Source organism: Colletotrichum karsti (assembly GCF_011947395.1).
Source record: "Colletotrichum karsti strain CkLH20 chromosome Unknown Scaffold31, whole genome shotgun sequence".
Classification (NCBI taxonomy): domain Eukaryota; kingdom Fungi; phylum Ascomycota; class Sordariomycetes; order Glomerellales; family Glomerellaceae; genus Colletotrichum; species Colletotrichum karsti.
In genome coordinates, this window is record NW_024065931.1 from 81,020 (window position 1) to 104,208 (window position 23,189).

General features: G+C 52.1%; 6 protein-coding genes across 6 annotated transcripts; 3 read left to right on the forward strand and 3 right to left on the reverse strand.

Annotated features, from left to right (window-relative positions):
- Positions 1-108: 108 nt before the first annotated feature.
- Positions 109-1,495, reverse strand: CkaCkLH20_08922 (ethylene-forming enzyme; the record flags this gene model as incomplete). Its single annotated transcript, XM_038891637.1, has 3 exons — positions 109-605; positions 663-769; positions 825-1,495. The coding sequence occupies 3 exons, from the start codon at positions 1,493-1,495 to the stop codon at positions 109-111; spliced, it is 1,275 nt and encodes a 424-aa protein (XP_038742924.1).
- An 8,059-nt stretch (positions 1,496-9,554) lies between these two features.
- Positions 9,555-11,105, forward strand: CkaCkLH20_08923 (glycosyl hydrolase family 18; the record flags this gene model as incomplete). The annotated part of the gene is made up of 5 exons (XM_038891638.1): positions 9,555-9,655; positions 9,716-10,008; positions 10,073-10,302; positions 10,354-10,730; positions 10,784-11,105. The coding sequence occupies 5 exons, from the start codon at positions 9,555-9,557 to the stop codon at positions 11,103-11,105; spliced, it is 1,323 nt and encodes a 440-aa protein (XP_038742925.1).
- A 483-nt stretch (positions 11,106-11,588) lies between these two features.
- Positions 11,589-12,701, reverse strand: CkaCkLH20_08924 (uncharacterized protein; the record flags this gene model as incomplete). The annotated part of the gene is made up of 2 exons (XM_038891639.1): positions 11,589-11,684; positions 11,736-12,701. 2 exons carry the CDS (start codon positions 12,699-12,701, stop codon positions 11,589-11,591), a joined length of 1,062 nt encoding a protein of 353 aa, XP_038742926.1.
- Positions 12,702-15,775: 3,074 nt separating this feature from the next.
- Positions 15,776-16,358, forward strand: CkaCkLH20_08925 (uncharacterized protein; the record flags this gene model as incomplete). The annotated part of the gene is made up of 2 exons (XM_038891640.1): positions 15,776-16,211; positions 16,276-16,358. 2 exons carry the CDS (start codon positions 15,776-15,778, stop codon positions 16,356-16,358), a joined length of 519 nt encoding a protein of 172 aa, XP_038742927.1.
- A 334-nt stretch (positions 16,359-16,692) lies between these two features.
- Positions 16,693-18,657, reverse strand: CkaCkLH20_08926 (major facilitator superfamily transporter; the record flags this gene model as incomplete). The annotated part of the gene is made up of 3 exons (XM_038891641.1): positions 16,693-17,485; positions 17,539-17,952; positions 18,005-18,657. The coding sequence occupies 3 exons, from the start codon at positions 18,655-18,657 to the stop codon at positions 16,693-16,695; spliced, it is 1,860 nt and encodes a 619-aa protein (XP_038742928.1).
- A 2,444-nt stretch (positions 18,658-21,101) lies between these two features.
- Positions 21,102-22,773, forward strand: CkaCkLH20_08927 (putative phthalate transporter protein; the record flags this gene model as incomplete). The annotated part of the gene is made up of 4 exons (XM_038891642.1): positions 21,102-21,223; positions 21,271-21,669; positions 21,902-22,392; positions 22,445-22,773. 4 exons carry the CDS (start codon positions 21,102-21,104, stop codon positions 22,771-22,773), a joined length of 1,341 nt encoding a protein of 446 aa, XP_038742929.1.
- Positions 22,774-23,189: the final 416 nt, after the last annotated feature.

Consider the following 23,189-nt stretch of genomic DNA (forward strand, 5'->3'; position numbering starts at 1 on the left):
AAGCTTCCCCGTTTGTGATTCAGTCTGGTATTTCCTCCGCTGCTTATTGATCTGCTTTTCCAACCTTGTCATCGCTTGTATTCGCTGATAGAAATGAAAATTCCGTGTTTACAAAGAAGCTCGCTGCTGGGTCTGTTGCCCAACGCTGGGGATGTAGCCGGATGCGCTGTCGCTCTTGGCAGGCAAAGTGCGCAGCTCCTTCTGGTTCAACTTCTCGAGACGGTTCTCGGCCATCATTCTCTTGGTAGTGATTCTCTCCGGGTAGTTCCGGAGGAACATGTTGGTGAAGTGGGTGCCGTAGTGGATGCCCTCCTTGGGGGACTGGCCGACATCATAGCCGGGGAGGGGCTTGGCGACAGCCTGGAAGCTGGGCTCGTGGAAGTAGGCGAAGGCGAAGCGATCGCGGGTGTTCAAGCCGACCTTGTGGGGAGTGGACGGCAGGTATGAGTTCGTGATGTACTGCATGATGTCGCCAGGGAAGACCGTGAAGACGTTGGGCACGGGAGGAACGTAGTGCCAGAGGTCATCGTCTTCCTTCATGCCGGCGGCACTCTTCTCCCAGTTGGCGTAGTGTTCACCTTCATAGGGAGGGCGGATGAAGAGACCTGTGAAACATATGTTAGAACATGGGAGTATTCGAGGTCAGCCACAAATGAACTTACCACCGACGTCATCTTGAGCAGCGATAACAAGTAGGCCGTAGTCAGTGTGCGATCCGATACCACGACCCTCCTTGCCCTTGCCGTTGGTGTTGTGTGTAGGAGGGAATCTGTTTTTAACTTATCAGCCAAGTGATCTTCGAAGATTGCAGATCATAGTCTTACCTAAGGATTCTCATGTGGTGCCAACCGTCGGCGGTCAGATTGGTAAGAGATCCGGCGGGGACGTTGAGTCCAAGCTCAATAAGCTGGAGCAGCTTCTCTCCACTCTCGCCAAGGTAGTCCATGTAAGTCGTCATGGGTTGCTTCATTTCATAATCAGGCCAAGGGGCCGGACCGTGGCAGGGCCACTTTGCGCGGACACGTGGCTCAGCGAGGTCCAAGTCCTTGGTGACAGTGAAGATCTCAGAGTAATCGGCGATACCGTCCGTGATCTCCTCACCGGAGGCAATGTAACCGGAGTAGCTCTGAGAGTCAACACAGGCGGCCTTCTCAGGAGGAGGCTTGGCGAAGAAGGCTTTGCTGGCAGCAGTAGCTTCGTTGAAGATGGCTTGCTGCTTGTCGTTCATGGAAACTTGGAGGATACCGTCCCGGCGGAAGGCATCGACGAGGCCCTTGCCCATGGCCACATCTCCTTTGCTGCCGGTGATGCGGTCTGGAAGTGTGAAGGTCTCGAGCTGAGCAACTGTTGCCTTGTAGCCTGGAGGCATTGTTGCTCCCATCTGGGCAAGGTTGTAGTCTGACACGGTGGCCAAGGGACGGGATGGCGGAAGAGCGGCCGGCTTCCGCGCCCCGCGGCGGGCCAGCTTGCTGATGGACTTTGAGATGGCTGACATCTTTGATAACCTGATTCTCAAGTATTTTGCGTACAATTTCAAAGAGGGCTAAAGACTTGGTTGAAGTAAAGATCTACTCAGTAGCTCTGGATTGGGTCTGGACTCGGAATCCTACTACTTCTCCTGACCACCAAGGTCTTTATACGCGAGTAGGAGGTGGCCCAACACTCACCGTAAAGGCCGCGAAGTGGCCTAGGGTTACAATTCACATGCTGTCGTCGTGGTGCCATTGTCTCAGGGTCTTCGGATACAGCTTTAGGTTTTCTCGGAATTGACGAGGTATCGCTCATATCTTATACGCAAACTTAAATCTCTCACGATATGCTGCTTAGAGGCGGTGTTTTGGGTCTTAGCGGATTGTAAAGTGTATTAGGTCGGGCGCGGCGCCCCGTAGATGGCAATGCAACCGACGTTGAAGATGTCTGGAGCCGATAATGCCTGGCTGGGTCAGGGTCAGGGGCTCAACATGTTGTCGAGGTGTGAGAGTGGAACCGAGTCGAGGGAGTTGAAAGAGCTCCACAGCTTTGTTGCAACCGAGCTCTCATGAGTCGAGTGAGAGCGACATTGAACAATTGCGCAACAACCCTTGCGGTCTTGTAGAAACCCCCATTGTCAAAATGCCACGTTGTTCTGAAAACCATTAGCTAAAGGTTTCCAACGGAACTTGACTGGATCCGAAGATGCTAATTTCTTCACAGATACTCGATTACTCCGGGTTCCTTCGAGTGAAGAACCAAACCCGGCGATAACATAGATAGTTCTCTTAATCTCGAAGTTCACGGAAGGTTGTATGAACGACTCAAGGGACTCTTGAGTAGTCGAGAAGCAAGAACAACAAGCGCCCAAAGCTGTTTGTGCACCGGACTGCCAATCCTAGAAGTAATTGGTCTTGGCTTGACGGCGCCACGGCAGCAGCTGGCAAATGCGCCATGTCAGCTACATGCAGCATGTAGATACCCTGATCCCTCGTTCCGGTGTACTGGTCTTGACTGGAGGTCTGCGGCGAAGCTGATGTGGTTACCAAAAGGGGGGCACCTATAATTTAGACTTCGATACCTCATCGCGGCTAAAGCGATGGACTCCAGTATACGAAAGTATATTAGACTATTCAACACGTTCACCCTGCCCGTACCGTACCAGGTTTAGCCGTCGTTACCAAGGGGCCGGTCTACTAACTGAGGTAACGGCGCAACGGGTCTGGATAATCCCAGCGAGTCATTTTCGAGATCTCGGTCGACGAGGATGCGTGTTTGAGCATAGACCTGGGTTCCTGAGGAGATGTTGCCGCTGTCCGGACTACTTCCCCGGAGAACAACCGAGTCATGTCTCGTGGGGGCTGCAGTAGGTATGCGAGCCGCGACAAGAGAACGATTCACGATCCACCATGGCGAACTCGATGTTAAGTTGCCCCTTTTTCAAAAGCTGCACTTTCTCCTGCGCGCGTTCTTCGGACTCTTTATTTCATACATTACCGTCTAATCTCCGCCGAGTCCGGAGCTATACTAGGAAGACAGTCAACTCAAAACCGGCGTACTTCTCGACACTTCACTATCTGCGATTCCTCCTTGCAGTAGTTCAGCGAATCCATTCTTTTCAAGGCAGGTGGAAGCAACTTGATTCAAGTTGATATTCTTATTCATTTTGGAGGTTGCGAGGGCTTTGGAGAAAACCCCAATGCTCGCTTGGAGGGCTATGGTTTCAAGCAGGGGTTATGCTAGCAAACTCTAAAAAGGAGCCGGACACTTTTTCTAGAATGCGACAAATCTGTGCCCTCCCCATCGGATTCATCGTTGAGATGACAGGCATAGCTTTAGACGGCACGGCAGTTTCAGATCGCGCTATTATTCGCTCTTCCGTTGAGTCTGTATGTCTTCTCAGTATCGCACCTCCATGATTCGTGTCAACTGCAGGAAAACCAAAGCCAGCCTGCTTAGTCACTTTGCCGGTTTCGAAGGTTTCCGAGAATCACTGGATGTTTTGGCCAAGTCGCAGTTCAACATCGAACTTTGACTATGTGGATCGAGACATTTGCAACGAGTTCCAAGAACCGCATTATTCGTCTTACATCAAAACATCGACACGGCAACGGCACGTGAAGTGTAACAATGCTGCCGCTGGGCCACATTTATTGAGTGATTCGAGACTCTTCACCGCCCGCGGTCAGTATTCCCGCCGCTCGCCGGACGGCCCGGACACGGACGCGGCATGAAGCCGGGTATCCCTACCACATTTCTGGTGAGCGTAACCACATCAGGTCTCCACATCCAGTGTCTCCATATGCAGGAGGTGGGATACGCTGCACTTAATACTTGTTTGGTTTCCTCTCCGTTTGCAGTAACGATAGGACACGTAGTTGGTCTTTTGGTCTTGACATCAAGTGCATCTTTGTAGAATTTGCTAAGACGGTAAAAGAGCATATGCTCACATTCCACTAGCCATCAAGACCGCTAAGATCCAGGACAGATCTTGATCAAGATGGGACGAATCTCACACCAGACAACTTTTTCTAGGGGGTTCCAAGTCCGCCAAGTTTCGAAGTTGGTTTCTAAGTACGTAACCATTGATCCGTTATCGCTACCGGCGGCAAATAAGCTTCATAACAAGTGTTCTTCAACAAGAGAAAATAGAATTGCATAAATTCACCAGAAAGCTGATGGTCGTCTCGCGTAAAACTCTTATTCGGGCAACGCCCGAGATGCAGGAGTGTAAAATCACAACCGGAAACGTTAAGACGAACAAGTCATGTCATGTGGTGGAATTCCGGTGTTACATGGCAGTTGTCCCCCTCTTCGGACTGGATTCCGGCCACACGAAAGCGACAAAACACCATGCTTGACCCTCGGTTCGTTTGGTGGTGTTCGGTGCGGGTCGAAATATCGCATTGTTGCGGGAGCATCTGGTTCCACAAAGTGCCACGACGGGAGACCGAGCTTTCCGTCTCCCGTTAACTGACGATGGGGTCATTTCTATGGGTTCTGAGGTCAATCCTCTCCATTGCCGGAAGATTACCCCAGGGTATCTTGCTCGAACGCATCCACTCTCAGATCTCATTACTCGGAACTTCGATGGTAGACCGCCTTCGCCAGGTCCGAGGGAGAGCTGCAACTCCGGCTTAGAAGGGCCTCAAATCAAAACAGAGGACTATTTTTGCATGATACCGTTCGAATCATACCCAGCCCCTTTCAATCTGGCATTGAGTCCCGAAATATGAGCTGCATTGATCTGGAGCAATGAGCCATTTTCAGCGGGTTGGCAGACGTTTTACGTGGTCAGAGTAAACAGAATTTGCCGGGAACACTTCACCTACAACAGGAAAGATACCTGAGTCGATCAATACCTTCAGAAAAGCGACGTTCTCTTTGTGAATGTGTCACGACTGGTCAGAGATTGAACACACCGCCATAGCCGATTCGCGAAGATGAGACCGTAGAGTTTGATTGAACGAAGAAGTTGGAAACTCAGTCTTTTCCGTCGACGGCTCACAGTTCCGTTTTTGTTATCATTTCCCCGAGGAATTTGCTCGTCTATCCCACCAATGACTCAGTACTCTGGCACGGGGAACCGATGCATAGCCATTAAGGGTGGGGAGGACGGAAAGTATATTTCGACGCTTAGAGAGGGAGAACCAGGACATTCAACAACGTGGGCATTGACGAAGTCGATAACAGTGGTGGCAGGAAAGTCCTGAGATTAGAAGAGCACATCGAGGAGTCGAATAGTTTCCGCAATGTCAGTGTCGTGGCTTCAGAATACCAGACCTTAAAATTACAAGATTCTTTGGACTGCATACGTCCTATCTTCGTTGATCGTTAATCTAGATCTAAGGCTATTTTGATCTGGTCTGATCTGTTAATTGGGATATGAGTGTCACTCGGGTTACCAGCCCACCTGTAGGTCACTTTCCTTCAATTCATGGAGAATTTTACGACGGGTTCGTACTAGGAGGGGAGGATACTCTGCGGAAAAACTCACAAGGTTGAAATACAAAAACTTACTATCTTGGAGAGAGATTATTAATATTTCTGTTTTGGCCGACAAGCCAGACCTGACCAACTTGGTATCTGTGCGATTTCAGCTACCCACGTGTGCAAGAATCTCAGATGCCAATGGATCGTTTTTCCGAATTGTTTCTTTACTCAAGGACTCTTTACTCGATGGTGAGTCCCTGTTTTCTCTACCTTTAGGATGCATACAACATGACGCGCGGATCCCGAAACTTTAGACGCCATATTAAACTCCTGCACGAATAGACGCGAATCAGTTACCGGAGGAAAACAATTGCGGGCGAAAGAAAACAAGTGCGGGATCCTCTCCCTTCCATACACGCAAGAGCAAGCTCCAAAATTGGCAGCTCTTGCCGCCGTTTCCCGCGTGCTTGTATCAGTCAGATTCAGTTCTGGCTTGATAGGTTGGGACCAGGGAGTTGACTATGTCTCGGGTGAGAAATACTTCGTTGGGTATGGTGAGCCAGAACAATAAGGGTTGGTGGCTGCATTGTATTGCATAGAATATTGCATTAGGTGAGAAATACTTCAACACTCACAGAAAATTTGGATGTTCTGTAGTATTCGTCATGAATACCATGGAAGATTCCGAAACAAGAACATCGTCTTCTCGTCGAGCTGTAAGAATACGAACGCAACCACTCCAACTAGGTTATTGGGGTAAGGTGTGGCAAAGAAATGCCAGAACGGAGGCCGTTGGCCTGTGCCATATCTCAGGTCGATATTCGACGTTTTCCACGTGCGACTCACGCGGGAAACTTTGTCCGTGAAGGCCCAGCCACGTGTGCGTCTCTCATCTGGATTATACTTTACTCCTTGGGAGTCCGTGATGCACACCGTTTGAGATCTAGAACTTTCTAGGTGAAGTCAAGTCCTTGATCTTCACATTCGATTGGCAAGATGCGCAGCCATCATCTGGTTCTATCATCTGGCTTTTAGGATCGGCGCCGAGTTCTGTCGCCATCCCGACGGATCTCAGCCGCTATCTCCGCTTGCCGAGTAGCTTTCGGTCAATCGTTCGTCGATTTTCTAGAACCTCTTAGTAAGAAGTTCATCAGCCATTAGTTTCAGTGTTCGATGGATACATGACACCAGCCATGAAGCTACACGAATTCGAGACGGGAAGTGCCGAGATACCCGAGTTGAACTAAAGCTTTGTTGATGTGTACATGACACGACACACCGGCTTGGATCGGGACTGCCCACGAAGCACACCTTGTACCGCAAGGTTTGCCTACGACAAGTGCAAGTTCCCCAATGTAAGAGTGCGGCTGACTCACAAGATGAATACCCCATAATCGTTGATGATTTCGTCACGAAACTTTCGTGATCTTAGATCTCATGTTATCGGTCGGTAGAGGATTCTCTGGGTCCGCGAAAGTTGCGTTTTCTATCTGAATCGTATTGCTCAGGCATGGGGCATGCTAGGCTGTTTCCTCAAGATAAGAAGTGGAACGTTGCCTTATGTTATCTGAAATCAACGTGCGTTGAACGTGAGCTGTATCATAACTAGTCAAAATCTTATAGCCTAAGAAGGAAGTCTTGCATCTGTTCAGCACCTCTATTCATGTGATTGTAGTTCACTGATACCAAATCTGTAAGAGATTTCAAAGTCTTTAGTAGTCTTACCGCCAACCCGTTACACACCTCCTGGCATGTGAGAGACATTAACCGAGCAGGCATCATGATAAGAGGGTAGAGACCAAGTACCAACCTTACAACCTAGGAGCAGGACGGCATGTTCATCGTCCATCTTACATAAAGGCAAGGGATACGCCGGTGATCATAACCAACCGTTCATGTCTGCTATTCTATGTCCATGCACTGCAAGCTGCAGTCCATATCCAAGGAGCGAATTCCTTGGAAAGTTACAATCGGCAGGACTTCTTTGAGCTACCCAGAAGAACCATTGTGGCCGGATTACCACAAACTGACCTAAATCAACCCTAGACTTCGCTCGGGAGTGTTTGTATCATACTGCTCCTAGAGTCATAACTCGATCATTCGAAGCTGCGTATCATTCAAAGCTGCATCCTAATACGACAAACCCATTGCGTGGGCATAAATCCGCTTGCATCATCATATTAGCAAGCGATTTGTAGGATCGAAGGCACTTGCCAGCATACTTTTGACTTTCTTGTCGGTGGCAAGGACCCAATAGGTTCCGGGGTTGCCCGCGGAGGTAGAGCTTTCCCTTGCCCCGGCCCCCAGACAATGTGAGAAGCCCAACGGATAGATGGAAAAGGGAAAGGGCATGTAGTTAGGATTGCCGAGGCAGTGAGGGATCATGTGCCATTTCTGGGTTTAACTATTAACAATCAATGGCTTGTCATGATTCGAGATACATACATATGAAGCGACTTGAACTGTAGCAGTAGCTGAAAATGTGGCAGTGATTTGGTATGACTGGTCCTGGGCAAGGTGGTCGATAGCACATGACTCTTGAAGGATGCAAACGGTGACTCTTCGCAGGACCTAGATATGAAGTGTTTATGAGGCTTTTGGCTGAAAAGTCCAGAATCATTCCGAGGTAGGTTGTTTTCAAAGTTGGAGCGGAACATCACCAGCCTTCTCGACTGCGGCGGGCCTTATCGGGTCTTATCGACGTCGTATTCATTCGAGAAATGAGCACATTTACTTGAAAAGCGAATGGTCCCTCATCGAGGAGACATGGATGGGACAAAGAAGTCAAATTTCTTCAATTTCCTCAAGACACGACAAGATGTTTTCCTATGTTCAAACGGTTGGGGACTTCGGAAATTGGAAATTATGAAAATGAAATATGGCCTGCGAATGATTTGTTTATTCATATTGCCAACTCAACAGTTTCAACGATTGAGAGATCCCATAGAGGATTTTGAACGCGCCGCGAAATAACAAGAACGACAGTGGAATGAACGACTGGATTGCTGTCCGGTAGTGGCTCAGTAAGAGTGGGCATTTTTCCACACGTGGCCGTAGTCGCGCATGTTGGCTTCCGTGCCATTCCGCCTCCAGACCCACTAATTCGGAGCTTCCGGAGAACGGCAACACAGCTCTGTAACATCGCCAGCATAACATGTCGTGAAATGAATGGCGATCAGGTATGAAGTATGAATATTCAACATTTGGCCTGAAGTAGTGGGTTACTCAAGCCTCGTGCGGAAGCTTTCGATCACCAGACTCGAATCACTGGGAGAAGAAACTCGTCCTAAGCTGACAACGGAATCAAGTGCCCTGAGAGTACGATCTCTTGCGTGGAAGTCTATCGTTCCAAGAACGATCTGTCATGACAAAAGTGCGGAGTTGCAAAGCCAACAAGATGAGCAGCGTTGGTCTTGCTCGAGAACGGGTCGCTCAGGACGCAAGGCCGTCGGCTCCGTGGTAGTGGGGCGTTCGCCCGTGGCCGGCCCGGACATATGGGGGTTTTATGACGGAAACGCCGGGAGGTTTGTGCTTTGGAGTCAAGCTTTTTTTGTTTGGAAAATCATCTTGGCTGCGGTGCGTAATCGTCCCCTTGCATGATTCATACGACGTCGTTCGGGAAAGGTTCATCCCAGCGAGTCAGTCAACTTCGCAAGAAACCGAGCAGCCGCAATTTCCGACTCGAGGGAAATCAGCATTTTATACTTTCTTCTATATTGAAATCCCCACAAAGTAGCTGCGCCTGAGCTCTGACATGATCGTCGCCTTCGCCGTCCATTTGACATCTCCATGTGCCGAATTGCCGCGTGTCCGCCCCCAACGATCCACCTGCTGGCTTCCCATCCAATCTGCTTGACATCCTCGATGATTGCGATGGGCTGACAGGAGACTCAACTTCATACCATCATCAAGCAGCCGTGTTGTGGGCAAGGGGCTCCACCGTTGAACGCTTTTTTGTAGCTGTTTGAAGGCAATGTGCGCTCCGCTAAGGGGTTCAGAATGTCATATTTGAAGATGCGATCTTCCCGCTGCCTTCCCGAGAACTTGGTTCCATCTCTCCACGTCTTAATGCGAGTTCACTTGGTTTATCAGACCGTCTCATTCTTTGTTTGAGCTACCACATTCTTTCGATACTTAATCTTATTCTTACAATGCTTTTCCGATCTTTCGGCGTCGCCATTTTGGCCGCCTTATCGGCCGACGCTGCCTGTGCTAAGCCAACATCTCCTCGATATGTCATGTATTATGATCAGTAAGAACTACCAGGGGTCATACAAAATAGACACCAACATTCTGATGATCCGGATTTCAGATACCATACCAGCGGTACACCCGACAAGTCGATTACCTCCGGAATCACCCATGTCATTACCGCATTCGCGAACTCGTCTCTGTTTGCTTCGGAACCGGCCGGCAACTACACCCCGTTCAAGTCCTTGGAGGAGATTAGGCCTCTCTTCGACAACGGAACCAAGGTCTGCATGGCTATCGGAGGATGGGGAGATACCGATGGATTCAGTCTCGGTGCTGCCAACAACGCTAGCCGTCACAACTTCGCCAAGAACGTCGCTGCGTCTGCGGTCAAGCTCGGATATGATTGTGTTGGTACGTGTCATTGCTCTTCGAAGGCTTGTGAGAATGCAGACGGAAGTTAACTTGCGCGATCCAGACGTTGATTGGGAGTACCCTGGTGGCAACGGCGCCGACTATAAGCAAAAGCCTAACGCGAACAAGACCTCCGAGATCAACACTTTCCCCCTGCTCCTGTCTGCCCTCAAGACGCAGTTGAAGCATCACAAGATGGAACTCTCCGTCACGGCGCCAGGTCTTAAGCGCGACATGATCGCCTTCACCAAAAAACAGGTTCCCAAGATCAATGCGGCCGTTGACCACTTCACGGTGAGTTCCAGTTAGTAACAGTGAAGAGTATGTCTCATAATGTTTTGCTAGGTCATGTCATACGATCTGATGAACCGTCGCGACAACACCACTCGCCATCACACCGATATCAAGGGTTCTTTGGATTCGATCGACACTTACATTTCCCTTGGCGTTGAACCGGCTAAGGTCAACCTCGGCTTTGCTCTCTACGCCAAATGGTTCACGACTGCCGCGGGCTATAACTGCACTTCGCCTATCGGTTGTCCGACTGTGCTTCTCGAGGCCGCCGACGGAAGCGACACCGGGAACTCCGGAACCGTTACCTTCGAGACGGCCAACTTTCAAGAAGCCCCCACCAACCTGACTACATCTACCGATGACTCTTGTGGTGCTGGTACTTTCTTCAAGTGCCCTACTGGCAACTGCTGCAGCCAGTATGGTTTCTGGTGAGTTTATGAGTCTCAACAATACTTGGTGGTGGTAACTAAAGCGACTACAGTGGTGTTACTGCTGCTCACTGTGGCAACGGCTGCCAGTCTGACTACGGTGTCTGCAACGGCACTTCGACCCTCAAGTCTTTCAAGACCGCACTCGCCAATGGCAAGACTGATGAAGTTAATGGCGGGCAGTGGTACTGGGACCCCTCCGGACCTTTCTTCTGGACTTGGGAGACACCTGCCCTTGTGACTCGCAAGTTCAACGACATTGTAAAGGCTCGTGGCATTGGAGGCGTTGCTGCATGGAGCTTGGGCGAAGATTCTTATGACTTCAGCCTACTCAAGGCTATCCAGGCTGGTGTTAAGGCTTGGCCTAAGAACTAAGTCACTGGCGAGCCACCTGGGCTATATATGTTTTTCAAGTAGAAAGCTATGTGGCTGGTGACACCGATCCCCGGTCTACTCTAAAGCCTCCGGTGGGTGGACCCCGGACGTGCAGCCCCATCTTCGGACCGAGTCCGGTCCAGGTCGGAGATAAGAATCAGTGGCTGTGGTAGCTGTTGTCGGCCGTAAGAGTCGGGTCCGGTCTACGGCAAAAATCATCAAGCAGCCCGGAGTAAGCACTCATAAATGATGAAAACATCACGGTTATAAAGCTTCTCGAATTTTAATCATCATCAATGATACTTCACAATGCATGTCGCACTGTCACAGTCCACATCTCCAAATAATGTTGTTTATTGAACCATCAAAGTTTACATGATTAAGAGACTATCCAAAACAATTCTACATTAAATAAGAACTCCGTATATCTATCGCTTCGCATGCAGTTGATCGTGTCGTCATAGACCAAGCAGCTTCCCTCCCTTAGTTAGGGACCGGAAGAGACTTGGTGCAGTCAGTGAGGTCGTTGATGTTGTCCACACCCAGAAGACTGAGGCGCAGGTACTCCCTGGCGAAGGCCTAATCTCTGTCAGTATTTTGTGCTTAGTTTGAGAGAATGAGGCGACATACCCCATTCCAGACGGGCTGGTTGTTAGCAAAGGCCTGGAAAGCCGGGCCGCTTCGGGAATCCTTGGACAGAACCTTGTCGCTGTTGAAAGTGAACACTTGAGAAGGGGCGCCGGCCAGAGTCTGAGAGTAGAAGAGAGTATCCCAGACACCCGGAGTGGTGTCTTGGGGAGCGCCAGCACGGGCACGGTCGACGGTCTTCTGCGTGGAGGCAGTGTGAGCTCCGACGAGAGCAGCGAGGCCGGGGGCGGAAATGGTCTTGTTGGCAAACAAGCCAATGAGCTTGTCGACGGGATCGTTGACGTCCGGGAGGAGACCGTCAGGGCAAGCCTTGGAAGAGTCCTTGCGACCGATCAAGGTCGTGATTCTGGGTCCCATGGGGCACATGACGGTGCCGGTGTTGGCGGCGAACTGGATCAAATCCGCCATGCCCACACCGAACTGCTTGTACTTGTTGAACCAGGTCTGGGTTTGCGTGACAGCGTCCTGCAGACCGTCGTTGAGGGCCCGCTTGATTTCCTCGGGGGCGAGGACGATGGAGCCATCGGCACCTCCGAGGGGTCCAGTGGCCTTACTCCAGCCGGAAGCGTCGTGGAAACCGAGGCGAACGGCGGCGCGGGCAGGAGGAGTGCAGCCGCTGCCGTCACGGAACATGGTGGCCATCTCGTCGCCGACGTGCTTCCAGACGCAGCACTTGTCCGCAGCGCACTCCTTGCTGCCGAGCGCAGGGACGTTGCCGTTGTACTTGTCGGTAGAGATGGCGGATGCGGACGTGGTCAAGATGTTCTTGAGAGTCTTTCCGGTGGGGGAGAGAGATGAGTCGCCAAGGCTGGCGAGATCACCGAGTGGCTCATCACTGATGGCACCAGCACGGGCGTAGAGGCTGTCCATGAAGCCGTTGTTGGACCAGCCGGGGTAGGCGGAGGAGCCAGCCGCGAAGGCGGCGACGATCATGTTGGAGTAACGCATGGCGAAAAACGATGTAATGAAAATGAAAAGACTCTGAAACGAAAGTAAAGGGCTTGGTTCTAGCGAATGACCGGTTGTTGCTGGCTTGGAGAAGAATATCTTGTTGAGGTCAGGGTCTCAGCTAATTATACCTCTTTCCATATTGTCAGTGATCAAGGCAAACGTTTGATATGCTGCGGCCATCACCACCCGCCACCTCCAGCTCGGCCCCGAAGAAGGGAGTACTAGACGTGGTCTGTAAGACATCATGTAGCACGGCCATGAGTACTCCGTCCGAGAGCCCGGCAGCCACCACCTGCAGAGCGAGATTCTGGCAGAGAAACCAGTCGAACGTGCCGATATTAGCGCATGTGTCAGGTTATTATCGGACAGTGCTTGAGTCCTTGACCCCGAATAGCATCCTGCATGACGTTGTCAGCAACTTCTATCCGAAAGGCCTCCCGAGCCTCAACCTCAAACCCCAATGCAGCACCCCTGCTGCTCTACGTACTGATTGTGGAAGGAAGTCGCCTCGAACTCTCTCAAATCCAGCCGTTCCTAATGAATTGTGGTTCTGCAACGGATGCATAGATCGCCGAGCGGTTCATAGCGCCACGCAGGGGTTCAGACGTTGGTTCGTAGCCTGTCATCTCAAATCATCCCTATGGACTCAGCGCCACCAGATAGATGTCTGCAAGCTCCCAAGCCTCCTGGTGGCCTCCAAATGAGAGATAGAAGAGCAAGCTATTTTGGTGTTGGCTTAGGGTGGTCAAAGTCGAAAGAAGCTTTGAGGCTGGTCAGCTCTAGGCAACTGCCAATCCTAACTGTGGAGATAACCATGTTCATACTTTGGAACGGCACAACCGACTTTGAAAGGATTCAACTGTAACGTCCTGATGACTATCATAAACCAACTTCGAGTCATGTTGGTCCGAAGTCGTCAAGTCGCATTGCCGCATCGTGACCATGCTCTCGTGGTTTTAATTAGACGACTTTGTCATCCGTCTCGTCCATTCAGTGTAATCTGAACAGTGCATTCATCCCATGAGATCAAATACCGCTCATTCGGATTTATGGTGCGGTTGTACGGCAAAGTAACATCGTGCTCGAAACCTCTCAGTCACTCACCTCCTTCAACTGCTGACGTGTGTCGTCGGACGTGCTCCAGAGCCTCGGACCTCCGGGCTTACCTGTAGCGCCGATGTTCGCCCAACCACAACGTGAGCTTTGGAAATGACGACGCGTAATTGGAAGCCTCTAGTCGTGGCCACAGAAGAAAAAGAAAGCGTGCTAGAGACGGGAACTAATGCACTGGTCGGTCTTCGCCACGATTTCGCCTGACGGCTGTTGCACCATGAGTCCAGCCTGCCGGGATGCCGAGACGAAGCGGCAACATAGCGGCGGCAACTAACCGGAGATAGTCAAATGTCAGCGCCGGTCGTGGGTTCGTGGAGGTGCCGATCTGCCTCGGGTCTAGCGCCTTGCACGCAGTTACCCGGACCGACATAGAATATTTGATTCCTCCGGCAACACCAGGTTTCTCCGGGAGACGGCATTTCATAGTGTTCCCCGGATGATCGGCTTGTATGTGGCTGAGTCCAATATTGATTGGTAGCTTGTCGGGAAGTTGATAATCTCGTACCTCGAACTTTGAAGTCATGGTATTCTCCCATCAAAACACAAACCTGCTGTGAGCAAGTAAATACGAAAAGAGGAGATAAGAAGACTACGTTGAATCGCAAGCGTTTCTACAGTTACTGAGACATTCTGTTTAGTAGATTACTGTCTTCAAAGTCTTTTCAGTAATGGTTTCTGTATTGTAGTGTACCATCCACAGACCATCAGCTCAGCTTAGTACAGTAATCTCGGTCTCACGGTCGAGTTCCTGGAAAGAACACACCGACGACGGCGACAACGACAGAATCAATAATAACAGTAACAACAGAAATGCTTTTCAAGCACCTACACCAACATTGGAATCATCAGGCGAGATGCATATTTGCTGCTGGCCGTTTCCCCAGCACGTCTGCAAAGTCATATGTACGGACGTTGTCTTGAGCTTGAGATCCCGAGCTAGATCCAGAACCACATGGATTCAATTGAATTGTTCCGAGAAGAAGTAGGGAAATCTCAAGAGTCTTTTTATCTACTCCCCAACGCGTTTTCACTGCCCGTCAATTCATTAGATGTTACTAGCCTATTCCCACCTGGCTCTTCGTCGCACCATCTCTTCAAACACATACACGCCAATGGTCTTATAAACTCAAGGTTCCCAGCAGTCTCTTCGAGTCAGTCTAATACCAGTCGGATATAATGTCATTAGTTCATGCCTCTATGTCTAGTACCGCAAGTTGCTTTTGGGCTCAAGTGAAGCAGCATGACATGACGAGAGCTTCCAACCTGAGTAACTCGACGAAATCAAGCGGCAAGTTACAAAAATGCCATTTCCAATTCCTTTCCCAAACATCCCATCACGGTTTATGTGATGTATTTGTTTCTTTTCTATATCGGTTGAATTCAAATACATGTCGCTCGCTGACTGCTGTGTTGAACGAACTAATAAGCAAGGGACTGCTTTGTTGTACTGAACAGAGGAAAAAATGAAACCCCTCGTCATTCTAAATCGATTAAATATCCAAACCAGAACTTCACACACCCTATCATTGAGAGGGGAATCAGGAAGCTCGGGACGAAAGTGCTCGAGGTCTTCCTCCCTAACCACCTCATCCTCCCACGCACGCCATGCCTACCTGACTTGTTTGGACCAGATATGTAACCGATAACTACTGCTTGTGCGTGTTTGCTCAAACCTCGTCCGCCGTGTTGGTCTGCCCTGGTTGGACAATCATCACACGAACTCGGACAAACCTACATGTATGCTCAACGATGTTCCACCAGCATCAAGGACTTCTGATTGTTCTCTGCAGGGCCGTATCATGAACATGGCTTCTTCAAGTTTCCCTGCGTCCACCACATCGGCCGCAATTGAAGCTCAACAAGCGCAACTCTCAAGCCTACAAAAGATCACCAAATCCCTCTCACCAACTCCATCTCTCCCTATCCCCATCCCATCCACGCCTCAACAACCTCCCACCATGACCCTCCTCACCCCCCACCTCCTCCATCTCCTCCTCCTCCTCCCCCTAACCACCGCCCTTACCCTACCCCACCACTTATTCGACGTAATCACCGAACAAGACACCACCCTCCTGGCTCCGCAAAGCTGCTTCCCATCCACGACCTTCCCCCACGCCGCCCCCGTCAACGAGACGGACCTCTACATGGACGCCTGGCGCTTCTGCGCCGGCGCGGCCAAACAACTGCCCCAGATGCGCCCCAGGGCGCTGATCAAAGGCGACGGCCGCGGGGCGTCGACGGAGCAGCACTTCGAGATGCGGTGGGTCGACGATTGTCCCCGGGCGGCGGAGATTAAGACGCAGGACACGCTGGACCCGCTGGGCAAGGGGAAGAAGAGCTCACTGTTCGGGGAGAACTGGTGTGTGAGGATCCTGGTGGATAATTGGAAGAAGTGTGAGTTTTGCAATGAGATGTGCGTGTGTGTGTGTGAATGTGAGGGATGCTGACTGGGGGATAGGTAAGGATTTTGGGGGTGTTGGGGGATCGAGGGTTGCTGGGTGTGTCGTGTTTGCGACGGGTCCTGGACATTTACGGTCTTGAGACGGCGTGTTCTTCGTTCGAGGGGCGTGAACGTCCGATTTGGAAGTCATTAACGGCATTGACTCTCTCTTTCTTGAACAATTTGTCTATACATCTGCATCCAGGTGGACGACTTTGATAATAGTATACGATAATAGTATTACTTTTAGATGGGCGCTATATCCAACTTCTGGCCCCCGCCAAGTCTATGTATGTTGTGAGCCCGTGGGCTTGTGCAACCCAAACGCGAAACGTGCTGCATCGTATCATGCCGTGACGCTCAAAAGAAACCCGTCTCTCATGATACGACGTCGTCTATATGCTCCAGTTTCCTCCTCTTTCCCGAGACCCACTCTCAAGACTTGCCAGCGCCGGTCTCTTGCTCAAAATCTCTGGCCTGAGTCTGCTCATCGCTCTCCAACACACCGGGATTCTTCTCTCCAGCCGCAGCCTCAGCGGCGGCCTCCCTCTCCCTCTTCCTCGCGAGCTTCGCCTGCGCCTTGGCGCGCTTGCTGTCGTTCTTCTCCTGGTCCTCCCTCATCTGCTTGATGATGGGGCTCTTAGCCCTGATCCTCTCGCCGTACCTCCAGAAAATAATCGGGATGGGAATCAGCGCCAGCTCGAGCAGACCGCACAGCGTGCCGGCCCACTGCGGCGTCAGCGCCCTGTACATGCTCGGCCCCGCGAGCGGCAGCGTCCCGCCGAACATCGACCTCATGACGGCGTTACCCGCGAGCGCGCTAGCCGCGTAGATGCCGTAGGCGCCAGCGAGGTAGTTAGAGCCGTAGATGAAGGAGATGGTGTTGCCGGCGCCGAAGGGTATGCCGAACGCGATCGGGACGGCCCAGTGGATCGAGGCGGGGAGGCAGGTCCAGGAGAACACGAGCTGGCCGATCGGGGTGAGGATGGCGCCGATGGTCATGACGCGGGCGGTGGCCTCGGGCGGAACGCGGCCGGTGACGGGGTCCTTGGGGTGGGCGTTGATGATGCGGCGGAAGATGGGCTCGCTGATAATGGCGAGGATGGTGCCGACACCGATGCCGAGGAAGGCGAGGCCAGAGGTTCCCGGTCCCCAGCCGCGGTGCTGGGAGAAGACGATCGGGTAGGCGACGAAGCAGAGGTAGAGGATGCCGTAGATGAGGGAGATCCTAGCTTGACTTAGCGATTGGAGTAATTGAGACGCTGGGGCAGGGAGTCTTACCAGATGTTGAAGAACCATAGGATGGGCTCCGTGAAGCTTAGCACGAAAGGACGGCTGAGGTTGATCTTGATGAGGTGCAGCTTCGAAACCTTCTCATCATAGCGGCACCACCAGCGCGGGTCGTCAGTCTCCTTGCGAAGGCGGGCGGCCTTACGCTGCAGGATAGTCGGGGCGTAGGTCTCCTTGATGGTGAACATGAGACAGATGGCAAAGCCGGCGATGATGAGAACAACCCAGTTGGTCCATCTCCAACCGAGGTACTGGTAGACGAAGCCGCCGATCAGAGGACCGGTGACAGGGCCGTTGAGAGGGGCAATGCTGTAGAACGACATGGCGAGGGCGCGGTACTCCTCATCGGCGATATCGACGACGGTTCCGGGGCTGTTTGCTATCAAAGCGGCGCCAAAGAGGGCACTGCGACGTTAGGTGAGATGGTGTGCTATAGTACGCAGGCTAATTGACTTACCCAAAGAAGCGGACTACGATAAGTGTCGTCAAAGACTTTGCCAAGCCGCATGGAATGATGAGAATGGCTGAGATGATGAAGCAAACGATGTAAACAACTTGGCGACCGTAGAGCTCACTCATCGGGGCGACGATAAGACTACCAGCAGCGAGACCGAGGAGGTAGGTAGTAACGCCCAGCGTCGCGATGACGGTGGACGACTCATACTCCTTAACGAGACCGGGAATAGAAGCCGTGTAACTAGTGCTATACAAGACAATGACCCAAGTAGAGAAAGATACGACGAAGATGGTCCAGCCACGGTACCACAACGGCCAGTTCTTGGGATTCTCCGGGTCCCCGGGCTCGAAGGTGACCTCGAAATCAGGCGGGCGCGACGCGGTGCTGCCGATGCTGGTGCCGGTGCGCGTGTAGGTGATGGGCTCCCGGGCAGCGTGCTCGGCCTCGGTCTCGAGGTCCGGGGTGAGGGCTTGAGAAAGGGGCTCGAGGGGGTCGGTGTCGGTGGAGGAGTGGGACAAGGCCCGGCTCCGGCGGCTGTGCCGAGAGTCAACGGGCTTGAGTGGGCGGAGGTGCGGTGAGTCTTGGCCGGAGCTTGTGGTTGTCGCGGTCTCGGCCGCGTGGGACCCCTTTTCCGGATCCGGCACGGCGGACATGGTGAGTTGGGGTTGCGCCGAAAAACGGAACTGGCTTATTCCAAGATATTTGAGGCGGTCGTGTGCTCTCGTCGAATATTGGGTGAAAAAGAGTCTCTCGCAGGTGCGATGGGAGTAGAAAGAAGGGCGGACGCGACACCGAGTCTCGGAACAAGATTTTTTCAATGTCGCAATATCTTACACTTAAACCAACAGCTCTCACAGTTGTGTGTCGTCCGGGATGACACCATAGGGCGTACTTGATTATTTGGGACTTGGAAATGAGTCACCATAGGGTGGAAAATTCTGAAGAGACTCCGCGAGAAACGAGAGGCGGCGGAAGGGCGAGAACGACAAACAGACAAAAATTTGGGCAACGCGGCGGTCCGTCGACGTTGTTGTGGTCAGGCTCAAGGGGTGGTGGGCGGCAGCCCGCATCCGATCCACCGGGGCGAAGGGTGTGGTGGATGCGTGTGTGGGTAATTAAGGCACGCAATCGGAGGCGTCTCGTCTGGTGGGAAGAGACTGGGCGATCCTCCCTCCTTCTTTTCCTCTCCCCCCCGGGGATAAAAACGGCGAAGCTAGGCTCGCTTCGTTTTGGGCTAAGATAACCGGTGTGTTGTTTGGTCGTTCGGTGGCCGGCCGAGAAACAACACCTTGTTGAGGGCCACCCGATTATGTGATCCCGAATTAGTAGTATATGACACTTCCATTGTCCGATATCGTGCCGTCCCCAGACTCGGGGCCTGAGACATACAGGTCTTGCCTTGCGTCTATTCGTAGACTTATTCCCTGCATGGCATGACTTGACACGACCAGCAAAGCCTCCCGCTCGTCACTCTGTGAGACTGGAAAGTGACAAATGCCGGTTCGTTATCAGAGGAGCCAATCTTTCCCGTGAGATTGAATAGGAGGAGTGGATACCAGCCGAGGTCCGCTTCGCTTCGGACCCCACCTCCCCCATGGGAATAAGCAGCAAGCGGCAGGCCAAGTCGGGGACGCAAGTCATGACCAACAACTAAGAGAGCCCGGTGAACGTGTGGTGTGTTTGCTCTTCCAGCCCTTTCAGCAAAGCCGATACGGTTTGTTTGATACTCGGCGATAGACAAGCGCAGACTATGATCTACCCGGTGCCGATGTAGAGTTGAGTATATCGAGAGTACAGATACCACATTGAGAGTTTGCGGATTTGGGCCCTCCGCATGGCTTGTGGAACCCGTCACGGCCGTGTCGACTGTCGACCGCAAAACTTGTCGCAAATTATTTCCGGCGCCGCCTGTTCATGGTCTCAGGGTCTCAGCAGACTCCATCCGAGACCCTTTCGGCGGGGCGCTGACCGCGGGAGAGAACACACATCCCGTTTCCCTCCGTCGACTTGGCAAGCCACGGCAGTTGCACTGGTTTTCTAGAAGCAGTGTCTCGCCCCTTCGTGTGACTTGATACAACCCAAGTCATTGGTTTGTCGTCTCTGCAGTCGTACGCGCCGTGACTCCTGCAAGCCACTGAGTCGCTGGAGCTTGCTGCGAGGTGGAAGGATGGACCTAGGGGGGAGAAAATGTGATGGAAAAAGAAAGATCCCAAGCAATGATAAGCCAAATCGGCACTGATGGCCCGAGCTTTGGCCATCGGTTCCCAATCCGGTTTTGGATGAAGTCGCAAGGATTCCGGGTAAAGTGGGTCGTCGGATGTCTGAACTCCGCTCTCGGCTCCGATCAACGGAGATTACGGCGCTTTCCCTTCCCCTCCCATTTCCCTAGAATTCCGGTCTGACATCAGCTTCGGCGACCTTCTCGTCAGCCCGAAGGAGGGGCTTTCTTCGGTCTCAACCACCTATGAGGTCGTCACGGTTAAAATAGCTTTTGACGTGATGACATGGTGGGAGTTCTGTCAATCCTGCAGAGTTCGTACTTGCAGCAGCAGACATCATCGACCCGAGTAAGTGCTGCAGCCGGATGATTGGCGTGTGGCGAGGCGTTCGGATGATAGAAGCATAATCGTTGGCCGTACCTTGAGAGTATCGCCATGAGGACAAGTTGTACGAGCCGGAAGAAACTATCCCCGCGCAAATGACGTTTATGTTCATCTCGATGCTCACGTCGAATGCGCCCGCCAAGCCGACGACGTTGCAGGGGGAGCTCTATCTGAAAACCTTATCCGGTGAGCCGCAAAAACACTACCCACGACCCCGGACATGTCGACTCTCGGCCCACTTCCCCGCGAGATCCGTTGTCCTCTGGGATCGATGGGCTGCTAGATCTGTCCTGGTGTCCAATGGGAGTGCTGATGGCGCGTCGAATGCGGACCTTGAAACCACGTTTCGGCAGACGTTGCCCGTAGATCCTCCGCAATGAAGGGGTCCATTGCATGTGTTCCGACGGATTGGGTTGAGATAAGTAGGTTCCGGGTCCTCGGGATCGGGACGCATGTTGCATCGATTATCCACGCCTCTCTGAGATTTAGGCAACATGTCGACTCCGGAAAAGTGCCACGTTGGAGAGGCAGACGTTGTGGATGCAAAGCGCCACCAACATGTCCGGACGAAAGACGAAATATCCTCGGATCAGAGGAAAGCCGAGGCGCGGGTCAGGTAAGACTGTGTATCCGTGCTGAACAAGCGGTTTTTGACGAAAGTAGGCGCAAGGTAGACTGGCGTTTGATCCCTATCCTGGGCATCTTGTACTCCATCGCGGGCCTGGACCGCGTCAATCTCTCCAATGCCCGCGTAGCCGGCATGAATGAAGACCTTCGTTTTGACATTGGCGACCGATACTCCATCGCACTTCTCGTCTTTTTCATCACCTACTTTCTCTTTGAGCTTCCCACAACTTTGATCCTCAGACCTATTGGGCCTAAGGTTCTTCTCAATGGCCTGGTCTTCAGCTGGGGTACCGTGATGCTAGGCATGGGATTCGCCAATGATTGGAGGGTCATCGTGGTATGTAGGATGCTGATCGGTATTGCGGAAGCTGGGTTCCTCCCATGCTGCATGTACCTGCTCAGTAGTTGGTATCAGCGATATGAAGTCCAACAAAGGTACGCCAGTTACCTGCATGCCCGTCGTGGGATCATTCCTGACTCGCTTTGTCGACGAGAGCAGAATGGCGCTTTGGTATATGATTAATCTCTTTATATCCGCCTTCGGAAACATCTTGGCCTATGCCATAATCAAACTTGATGGGGCACATGGTATCGCAGGTTGGCGATGGATCTTCATGTGGGTGATGTCAGGATGAGACCTCCGGGCTTCTGTCTGACATTTACACAGAATCGAGGGTTCTTTGACCGTGGGTTTCGCCTTCATCGGCTATGCTTTCACCCTTCCTTTTCCCGATCAATTGCTGGCCTCGGGAAAGCGCACTGGGTTCACCCAGGAAGAGATCGAACTCATCCTCGACCGAGTTGAGCGAGATCGAGGAGACGCAGAACCAGACCCTTTGACTTGGCAAAAGGTCCAAAAGTTGGTGATGCGATGGGAGTTGTGGGTATACGGTTTCATGTTTCTCTGCTGCTCGGCGCCGATATACGCGTTCGCATACTTCATTCAGATCATCCTAACGACCCTGGGCTACTCAACAGCCGTCGTGTTCCTCCTATGCGCCCCTCCGTACCTCTTCAGCATCATATGGACTCTGCTCGTGGCGTACTTTGCGGATAAGACGCGGCTGCGGATGCCGTGGATGGTGCTCAACGCGGCCATTACTTTGACAGGGCTTCTTCTCACGGCGTATCATTCAAACAACGCCGTTCGATATTTCGGTATGCTCCGAGCGAGATGAAATCGGGTGATCTCATCATTGACACTTCATAGGTGTGTTTTTGGGCGTATCTGGCTGCAACGGCAACCTGCCGACGATCATCGCCTTTCAATCCAATAACGTCCGATCCGACAGCCGCCGGTCGGTAGCCAGTGGGGTGCAGATGCTGTTTGCAGCAATTGGTGGTATTTATGCGTCGTGTACTTTTATGCAGCAAGAGTATCCGACTTACAGGACCGGAGTCTGGTGCTCGGTCGCGACGCAGTTTCTGTTGATGTTGTTGGTCGGGCTGATGTGGTGGTGGTTCCGGAGGCAGAACAGGAAAGCCGACGTCGACCGGATTCCTATCCAAGACGATCCGGTCTTCCGATACACCTTCTGAAATTGCTGAGCTGCTGTCGGATGTCATGGACTGTAAGAGGTTAGAAGAGGACAGTAAGAAAGAGGAGATTTTACCTTCTATTGTTTGCCCACTTGTATGGCGAAAGACTTCGGGTTGGTACCCGAGTCAACCATTCCTCCAAGGTGCGAACGAGGGAGCGAGTCACTCCCACGCGGGTCTTTGCAGCAAGAGTGCTTCACACGAGGCGAATGGGTGGAAGATGACGTGGAATGGGAAGAATTGGTGATGTGTTGGGGAACAGACCCAAGCGGGCAGCTGCATGAAAGGCAACACCAGCGAGGGGTCCGCCATTCGCACCTTCCTCGAAAAGCGGCAGGTAAGACAAAGCACCACCCTCGCTCTACTCCTTCCATTATCCTCCATCCTATCTCACCAGATTCCTTCTTCCACACCAC